This window comes from Cariama cristata, unplaced genomic scaffold, assembly GCF_000690535.1.
Source record: "Cariama cristata isolate BGI_N322 unplaced genomic scaffold, ASM69053v1 scaffold2636, whole genome shotgun sequence".
Classification (NCBI taxonomy): Eukaryota; Metazoa; Chordata; class Aves; order Cariamiformes; family Cariamidae; genus Cariama; species Cariama cristata.
The window spans coordinates 1839-11519 of record NW_009621322.1 but is presented as its reverse complement, the minus strand read 5'-3'; the positions used below and the strand labels follow the sequence as shown (position 1 = coordinate 11519).

Genomic DNA, 9681 nt, shown 5'->3' with positions numbered 1-9681 from the left:
TCTCCGGTGCTCCTGGGCGGGGGCGGCGTGCAGTTCGCAGAGGAAAGCAGGTGCCGTGGAGCTGCTGCGCAAGAGTCCCCCAGGCCGGTGCTGCACAGCCAGCAGTCTCTGCACTGCCCCGGCAAGCCTCCTCGGGGCCGCCGGCACCTCCCCTGCTGCCTCGCACCTCTGGACCTTAGTTGGGATTAGTCTCCCGGTTGCTGCTCTGCTCTCGGCCCAGCTCCCGCTCTTTGTCTGCTGTGGAGGAGGAGGAGGAGGAGGAGGATGAGGAGGAGGAAGAAGAGGATGAGGAGCTGAGGGTCCGGCCTGAATGCTTGTAGGCTGCAACGAGCTCCTGCAGCCGCTCTGGCGTGGGCTCCCACTTGGCAAAGCCCGCGCTGTTCTGCAGGAAGAGGACAGCTGTGTTGTGCACGGCCTTGTAGTACATCTCCTCTCTGCAAGGGAAGACAACGGGCATTCAGCATCTCCCCAGGCCCACCGACCCAGAAGTCACACAACTGCCACCCAGACCCACTTCCAAGCATCCACCCCTCCTCTTCCTGCATGTCATGGTCAGGACAATTATTCGTCTCTGTCCTTTTCTCTCATTATTCTGACGAAAAGAGCAGGCAGAGTGCAGCGTCAAGCATTTCTGAGTAAAGATAGAGGCTCATGAACTTTCAGAGAAGCACTGATGCTGCATAGCCACATAGCTCTCTACCAGCATGTGCACTGGGACATCACTGTCACTGCAGAAGGAGACTCATCACGGTAAGGCACTAGTCTTAACCAGGTAGAGAGAACTTGAGTGTTTAAGCACTTGTTGCTTCAAGAAGTTGTTGCTTGAACTTGTTGCTTAAACAGCAGACCAATGGCCAGCTTGCTCCGCTGAGGACCAAGGTTCTACCTGCCCCTTGCTTCTGCTTCCCCCCGAGTGACACAGAATTGCTGTGGCATCTGGCAGCCCAGGAAACGCTGCTCAGCTGGCTCAGCAGATCAGAGGGCTGGCAGAGGGGCGCAGACGATCACCACAGCACCAGATGTATGTACGACCTGTTCAGACTGGACTTGTACCCAAGGAATACACCACTCACAGCTTTTTGTTAGTGAAGTACCTCAGTAGTCATTATAAATCCAGGGGGATTATGTGCTGCATTTTTCCTTGTCTGCTCCCTACTTCCCATTGATTTCAACTTGGGATAGGATATTTCTGTCATAGGGCTTAAGAAATGCATTCCCAGAAGGACCCAAGAGAAAAGCCTACTTTTTGCAGACATGCTGAGACCCACTGCGGTATTCGTGATCAAAGGCTGGCAGGATAAGCTGGTGCCGCTTGAACTTGCTCTGCTCCATGCGGGTCAGGGCTGGTGTAGGAGGGTCCCGCCATTCGGGGATGAAGACAATAAAAGAGAGAGGCTCACTGGAGTTCTCCAGCAGTTTCTAGTTCAATAAGAAAATGAACAATCTCAGTGCTGGCTGAGCAATGACATGTCTAATGAGTCCTATGGAAAGGAAACACTTCTGCTTCCAGAGCGGTGCTGCAGCGGTTGCTGTCCTTTGCCTTCTACATTATAGCCCTGCTGTGAGGGTGTAGGAGCAGTGGGAAGAAGTGGACTGACTGCACAGCTCCATTCAGAATGTCTCCACAGCTGAGTGAACGTACCTCAAAGTGAGAGACCATGGCATCCATCAGCTCCTCACAGAACGGAGGATTTGCCTCGAAAGAGCCACTTATAGGGAAGAAATCCAGGCACGGGCTGGAAGAAAAAGGCAAAGATCCCTATCAGAGAGCCTAGAATCCTAATTTTCACACCTTAAAAAGCACCTGTTTCCTCAGAACAGGCAGTCATACTCTCAGAAAGCCCAAATCCCCAGCAGGACAGGGCCTGCTGCTTCTAACAGCAGGACCAGTCACTGGGGACACACTCCACCTGTAGTTACTGAAGGTGACTACTGATTCAAGCTGACTGCTTGAGAACCCAGGTCTCCCATTCTTCAGAAGAAGGGCGAGCGTGGTTAGACCTACAAACTGCATTACTCCAGGGACCAGAGCCCTCTAACCAGACTGATGACACTCCTGATGGTTTCACAGTCAGTCCGTGCCCACTCATTGCCTTCAGGCAGACCTGAAGTACACATCCTTCTGAGCAGACATCACACAACTGGCTACTGCCCTGAGTGCAGACACACATCAGCCTGTCTTGACTCATCGCACGTGCACACCCCCACACAGAAACACAGCAAGGGCACCGGAATGTAAGACTCACCCCCTGGATCCGAAATACCCGTCTGTATCCAAGAAGGCCGAACAGTACTGTTTAAAATAGCAATTCAGGGGCGAGGCAAAGCATTCAAAACTCACTCCAAAGAGCTTGTGGAGGGCTTCGAAGACGTGCACAGGAAGTGCCCCCTGCAGACCAGTTCCTTCGTACAGACCCACACCGAACATCATCTGAGGAGAGCAAACCCTGGTGAGCTGTGCACTCGCTGTTCCTGCTGCTCCCTTCACTGACCACGGACCCAGGGCCACATGTCCATGCACCCACTCCTCTAGGTACGCAGGGCCCCCTCGTCCTTTCTCAAATTCGTGTAGGTCCCCTGCATGTACCCAAGAATGCTCTTTAGATATTTCATCGAACTCAGGCCCCACAAGCCCACTGTCAATTTTCACATATATCCCCCAGCAGGCCCTCAGAGTCAAGAACTACCGAAGGTTTCTTTCATAAAAATTCATCCTTACCCCCACTGAGGTGTCCTGTCAAGATCACAACTGCTCCCCAGACTGCAGTCCTATCTCAAAACACTGGGAGCAGGCAATGGACCCAGTTTAAGCTCTATTTTGCCTCGGGCTCCCAGAGCTGTGGACCTCCCTCAGAGCAAAGACAGTAAGTTCAGTTCCCCACTATTACTAAGGCTTTCTGATGTACAACAACTGTAATGAGACAGTACCTGATATCGACGGAGAAGGCACCAAACCCTGGGCAGAAACTTTTCAAAGCCAGAGTCGTCAATGCAACTGTACCGATAGAGAAGCCACTGGAAGAGAAAGCCCAGCTATTAAACACAAACAGAATCAACAAGGATAAGACAGTACACAAACATACCATGACATGGAGAGGGCCACTGATGAACAACAGGAGCAGGTGGGGCTCCGCATGGAGGCTTGTCAGAACATCTGCTTCTACCACGTGAGTGAACCACAAGATCTTTACTAGCATGAATGAATGTGCCACACTAGCAAGCGCCTCTCAGCAAGGGCTGCCTTGTTGCGAGTACAACCATTCTTGCAGCACAGTACGTATCCGAAGCATACACACAACACCTTGTAAGTATTCCCAGCAGAAGCCTGACTCCGACTAAGGTGAAAGTAGCTGTTCTCATTTCTGCTACTACTAGGGCAGTGTCTGACAGCCTCTGCCAGGTCCCTTCATCCCTCTGGACACGGAGACATGAAACGTCCCACTAAAGAGCAGTTTGTGACAAGTCACACAGGACTGGCAGTTAAACCTTACCAGCTTGCTGAAGTAGTTGCGGCTCACTTTCACCATCTCCCCCTTGTACCGCACACATGCCACATTGTTTTCCATGTGCATTTCCACGCTGGGGAGTGGTGGGGAGGGGATGGCCAGTCTCACTGGGTAGCAGTATACAAGCCTGTCCTGGACTTCGGGAGCTTCAATCTCAGCTATGGAAAATAAAGAGAAAGGCAACCCATTAGAATCTAAGGATGCTTGGGACACATCTTCCTTCCACCTCAAAACATGCAGTGACAGGAATAAGGCTAAAGAGCAGACTGGTCCCCCCAAAAACACCGTGGTGATCCTTCATAGATCTCGTAGGCAGCTACCCAGGTTCAGAGCCGATTCCCCAAATTAATTCCATCACCCACTGCAAGAGGAGAGAGGAGCCATTCCACAGTATTTCTCCATCTCTAACACAGCAGACCTGTAGACTGCACACAACCATCCCAGCATCATGAGGCATGTTAGAGACAAGTAAAACACTTTCCTTGTTGCTACTGTTATTATTTCAGTATGCCCCAAACTCATCCAATGCACAATAAATATTCCCAGGCTGTCAAGTGCAGGAGGGAAAGGAATCTTCCTGCCACCTTGTGGTTACCCATCACAGACAGCAGCTTAGCCTCGTAAAAGACAGTTCACGGGAAAGATCAGTTGGCAGGAATCACAGATTCAATCCGGTGGGAAGACAAGCAGCAAAACCAAGCAGTAAAAGGCAGACACTGGGATCTGAATGCAGTCTGAGATAAGCTAGGACCCAAAAAGGAAAAGGCCTACAGAACGGTGGTGATGAAAGAAGCAGGTGCCATGGAAGAAGGAAAAGGTGACTAGGGGCAGAAGTACAGACATAAACTGGGAAGAAAGACATAGAAAAGTCAAGGAACATGAATCCTCCGCTGGGAAAGGAAAAAGGGTGCACAGGGATGTGCTGGGAGGTAGAGGAGTGCAGAAGGTGCTCAGAACCCAAGAAATCTGGCAAAGGAGAATATGGGGAGCAGACAGCGCTCAGCATGAGGAAGGGGATTGTCAGCTGTCCCCAGGAATTCATGAAGAAGCAGAGCAAAAAAGCACGGTCCAGGGAAATGAACTAATGCCCTGTTCAGTGTGGTCAACTCCTAACAAGCTACTTAATCCTGACAAATCATAAATTTATGATATTTGATATTACAGCCAGTAACAGTACCTAACGGAAGACACCCTGCCACTGCATAGGCGCTGTGTGATTCTGTCAGCTAAGACCTGTGCTGGACTGGCTATCTCTGACTCTATTAAATTCAATCCCGTGGACTCAGAGCAGCCCTCCCAACAGATAACGCTATTTGAATGAGGTCAGGCCAGAGCGTGTTGCCTTTATGTTGCAGTGTTGTAGCCCTAGTAGCCCTATAGCTCTTCAGAGCTGACTGCGTACCAGATATATTGTTCTCTTTGAGTATGGCAAGATGCTTCTCCCGGATCCGCTTGACGTACTCAAGGGATATGTAGTAAATCTTACTGCATATGCCTTCAACGGAGTCCTTTGCGGCAGCAGACACATGGGGCCCACATTGTTTGCGTAAGTGCTCCAGACGGTCCTGCAGAACCAGAGAACCAGAGAGTCCCTTACACAACCCACCACCGGACCCCCCAGAGGTATACAGATTCCGCTGTCACTCCCATTTCATGAAGCAAAGGAAAGCAATCACAGCCTTCTCCAGAAGGACCTCTATCTGGCCCCAACACACCCTACATCCTTTCCCAGGCTCCCTGCGCTCAGCTGCACAAGCAGAGGGATACTGACCATGTAGTCCTCCTTAGAGGCAGAATGGTCCCGTCGCAGCCAGCTGAAAGTGTCCTCCACGTTCCACTTCACCACCTTCCTGCTGTCTGGTGAAGCACTCCTGCACAAAACGGAGAAGCAAAATTTAACCCATGGCTGCATGGCAATACATTCCATCCCACCACAACCATTTTCTGTCAGCGGGGGAACACAGCTGCTGACACTTCCTCAAGGCCCTACCCTGTCACTCCCCTCCAGGCCTCCTCTGGAAAGTACTTCCAGACATTTGTATGACTAGGGACTGCCACGCTCTCTCCAAAACACAGTGTAGCTGTCTGCTGACCTCTCTGCAACAGGAGAGGCAGATAAAGCATTTATCTATTGTGGAAACGGTCCATCTTGCCTCTCGTTTGGAAATGCAGCTACTGCTAGGAGATTGTGACTCTAAGAAAACTACCCAATTAACAAGCTTTTTATTTTCCCCACAAGGCTATCTTCCTCAAGTCTGTCCTGTGGCAGAACTTGTCAGAAAAATCATACATAGTATAATAAAATACCACACTATGCTTGCTGCTTTTTAATAGCACTGAGTGCCCAAACACTCTTGTTCCTTTCTCAGGGATAAATGACGGAAGGCATTCCATATCCACTCTTTCACAGATTCTGAGTTGTCTCTGCATACATTCAGCTTCGACCATTAGATTTTACTGTAACATTACTACCAAAAGATGCCTCCAGCACTATTGTTTTTCTTCTGTAGGTTCCTAACCTTGCTTTTCCTCAGTAAGAGGATGACCAACGCTGAATAAGGTGGGATGCAGCAGCCCCTTCTAAAAATCCCAATAACCGTTTTCTCTTTTCTGAACGTGACAGCACTGTAAGAGGAACCCCCACCTGGATTCAATCAGCCGTTTCGCAGCCTCAGCATACTTGAAGAGCAGCCTCTTGGCTTCCTCTCGGAACTTGATTCTGGATAACCTGAGGTAAGTATAAAATCACATGCATCAGTTCCACAGCTTCCACAAAGGCATGGAGGCCAGGTCTGGTTCCCAAGCTTTACATCGCCAGCACTCTACCACTTCATCAGTGAAAGTAAAATGCAAAAGCACAGAACCGCAGCAGGCAAATCACTGGACTAGCCCAAGACAAAAACATCCCAGCAAGGGCCTTGTCTTTGAACAGTACCTGATGGGAATGTCATTCATGATCTCTCTGAACATGGAAGGAGACACTACTGGCTCGCAATCACTCGGTAAAAGAGGATCTGTCCCTTTATCAACCACCTTCCTCTCCAACATCCAGCGATTAAAGGACTCCCTTGGGGGGTCAATCCCTGGAGAAGCACAGAAAAAGGGTCTAATCAATACAATAAAGAGATGCCCAGAAGCTCTGATAAGGATCATCACACGGGAGTTCTGCCTAACGAGTTAACAATCAACAATGTCACAGGGAGTATAACTATCACAAAATGAGATCACAAGGAGAAGACAGACATAAATCAGAAGGAAGAACACCACAGTACTGCAGGATTGATAAAACAGATAAGGGGAGCCCAACAGAACTTACCTTCTCGCTGCTGGCAGAGCTCACGATAATGTTGCCGCAGCTTGAGAATGAGCTGGGATCGAAGCAGCTCCACCTCGGGGTGTGGAGAAAGCACTTCAGATGGTGCTCTCTGCTTAATCACTGCATTTGTCTGAATATCCAGGTCCCAATATACTCTATGGCAGAAGCAAATGCCATCAGGATGGCCAGATCACTGGCTAATTATCAAATATTATTTCTGAAGATGCTTCTTTGGACTGTTTCGCCCACCAGGAAATTGAACAACCAAGACTCCTTGCAAAGATATAGGGGAGTGTTATGTCCCTCAGGTTCTTCTTCAAAGACATCTGGAAAACCAGGTGTCTCTAATCTACCACCAAAAAAGAACAGAACACAAATGGAGACAACTCACTCAGTTGGTCGTAAGAGAGCTGCCTGCTGTTTATCTTCAGGTGAAACACACCAGGCCTTCAAAACAGAGGTTCCTGGAATACTGGGAGAGCTGGGGACTGGCTGAGCAGCTGGGTTCCCTGGGATGTCCGCCTGGGTGTGTAAAAGATTAATTACTGCCGCACAGAGACAGGTAAAGGGGAAACAGCCCGGTATACCTAACAATCCTGCACCAGTACACCACTTAGAATACCCCTGTGAATTGCCAGAGCACATTTTGCCTGCTGTTGGCATAAGTTAACATAGACATTCAAGCTACCATGTTTCTCAGTCATCATCTGTTCTCTCCCAACTCTCATACTCCACCTCAAGCTGTAAGAGGGAAATGACAACCTGGCAGGACCGGAGTCTCCTTCCACTTTTGTATTTTTGGAGTGTCACCTGTCACAGCCTGAGCTATACTAGGATGGCCTGACTTTGCACAGTTCAAAAAAAAAAAAAAAGTCCAAGCTCCAGACCCGCTAGTTTGAACAACATCTTTAAGCCTATTTGTTTCACAGCACCAGACCCACCTTGGGTATTTTCACACTGTTGCCACTTGGTGGAACCTCCTCAGAGAATCTCCTCTTCCTCTGCTTGCTCTCCACAGAGGTATCTACCATCCCACCTTCCAGTGGCATCGGAGCCGCATTCAATCCCAGAGGATCTGACTATGAGTGTCGAAACAACAGCAGCACACGTTAGCTCATCAGCTGCCACCACAGAATCCCAAATGAAGGCAATAAGCCCTCTTAACTTCCCATTTCACTGCCCCCAGCTCCCACATGGATGGAAATAAGGACACCAATACTCACACCTGCAGAAAGCTAAAAAAATTCTCTTCTAGATCTGTGTCTGTATGCTTTTTTTTAAGATTTAGATGAGAAAAATGCAACACAACTCCCCCAGGTTGAGTGTTGTTTGAGTAGCGTACTACACCTCGAACTGCACTACCTGAGTGTGCACCTGAAGGAGGAACATTTCACCAGAACCAAGCCAGACGATGGACTTAGCGACTTCTGAAGGCAGAGAAGACCCTCCCACATGTGCAATCTGAATTCCACAAGACCACGGCATCTGCCCCTGCAGAATATCCCAGTGTTGGCATAGCCCCTCGAGATGACTGCTTACTTACAATGACATCGTGCTGACCCAGAACAGGCACTTCCCACAGAGACTGGTTAGTGAAGCGATTGAAGTAATAAGGGCGATTCTCCCGCTTGCTCCAGCACTTCTCCCAGCCAGCCTGCACCAGCTCATCTGATAAGACAGTGAGAGAGTCAGGAGAGGAGCAGCCCTGAACAACAGCCCTGCCCTTCGGGTCCCCATTACCGTCACAGCACACTGAAATATGCATCATCTCTACCCTCCTTCAGCAGCCTCACTTCACCTTCTCTCCCCTGCTACCAGGGCCCTGCAGAACTCTGTGCTGGGCCTTTTCAAAAGCAGAGCCAGTACCTGGCAGGTCCTGTACCAGTCGCATAGGTTTGGGGGAGCTGGGCTGGTTCTGGTTGGAGGTGCCAGGTGAGTGACTCATGAGAGACACTTCCTCCGCAGGGCTTCCGTGATTCTCATTGGCCATTTCTCAGCAACGACACTAGAAAAAAGTAAACACGAAATCCGTGTTACAGCAGGAAAGATCCCAGATCTACTTGGCCCACTCAGCCATAGCACTACAAGTTCATTCTGACAACAAAACAGGGTTTTTGAACCAGCACACACAAAACAGCACCTAAGCCCTGAAAAACACCTGTTATCCTAGATACAACTAGACATGAGGAATGCTGAGCTTTAAATGGTGTCCACCAGAGAGTTCTTAAGACCAGCATTCAAAATACTCACTTTTCAGCTAGATCTCTGCTAAGAGGGCAGCATCTGGTCCCAGACATCAGGACTGAGAGCATAAAAAATAAAATACACTCCTCTGTGAATACGTACCACCTTCTGCCATGCTAATACTACTAGCCATATCTGATCTGTTATCCTCAGAGACAGTTTAAATCAACGTTTACAGACACGTAACTGCACATAATTTAAGCAAAAGACTTTTATAATAAATTTCTGCTATATAAAATAGCCCCAGAGCTTCACTAATAACAACTTCTGTGGTTCAGAGAACCACAGGCTAGGAGTCGAGAACTCCTGAATTATTTTCCTCAGTATATCCCAGACCCAGACCAGCTGTAAGGCCTCAGCCAGGCTGTTTTAGCCTTTGGTACTTTTTCATCTGCACAACAACAGTTATGCAAAAGAAGGTCTGTTGAAACAATAAAGCTCCTCTTAATCATAATTTCATGTTGCCAGCTGGAGAGAAACAGGCAGGCTTTTCCTCTCTTAGTCACCATTCTTCCCCCCAGGGAAGTTTCTGAAATAGCACTGCAGATTGGTCCTCTCTGGCAGCCCTAAATACAGTGGCAACGGACTGGGGGGAAACAAGGCATTTTAAATAAT

The 9681-nt window shown here is 49.0% G+C and overlaps 1 protein-coding gene across 1 annotated transcript; it reads right to left on the bottom strand.

The window, feature by feature from the left end:
* Positions 1 to 2: 2 nt before the first annotated feature.
* On the bottom strand, positions 3 to 8812 carry PCIF1 (PDX1 C-terminal inhibiting factor 1). The gene is made up of 15 exons (XM_009701897.1): positions 8689 to 8812; positions 8366 to 8490; positions 7764 to 7901; positions 7214 to 7344; positions 6823 to 6977; positions 6442 to 6589; positions 6151 to 6234; positions 5278 to 5377; positions 4909 to 5071; positions 3492 to 3664; positions 2929 to 3015; positions 2247 to 2431; positions 1643 to 1736; positions 1244 to 1419; positions 3 to 434 (listed from the first exon to the last, which is right to left on the bottom strand). Exons 1-15 carry the CDS (start codon positions 8810 to 8812, stop codon positions 176 to 178), a joined length of 2142 nt encoding a protein of 713 aa, XP_009700199.1. The 3' UTR covers positions 3 to 175.
* Positions 8813 to 9681: the final 869 nt, after the last annotated feature.

What these genes read in the sequence shown, in the direction of transcription:
- PCIF1 (XM_009701897.1), bottom strand. Translation starts at nt 8,812, where the DNA reads ATGGCCAATGAGAATCACGGAAGCCCTGCGGAGGAAGTGTCTCTCATG. An exon ending in GCTCTCTTACGACCAACTGA is followed by an intron (nt 6,978 to 7,213) that starts GTGAGTTGTCTC and finishes CTTCTGCCATAG; the next exon opens with AGTATATTGGGACCTGGATA. An exon ending in TCTCAGCATGTCTGCAAAAA is followed by an intron (nt 435 to 1,243) that starts GTAGGCTTTTCT and finishes CTTCCCTTGCAG; the next exon opens with AGAGGAGATGTACTACAAGG.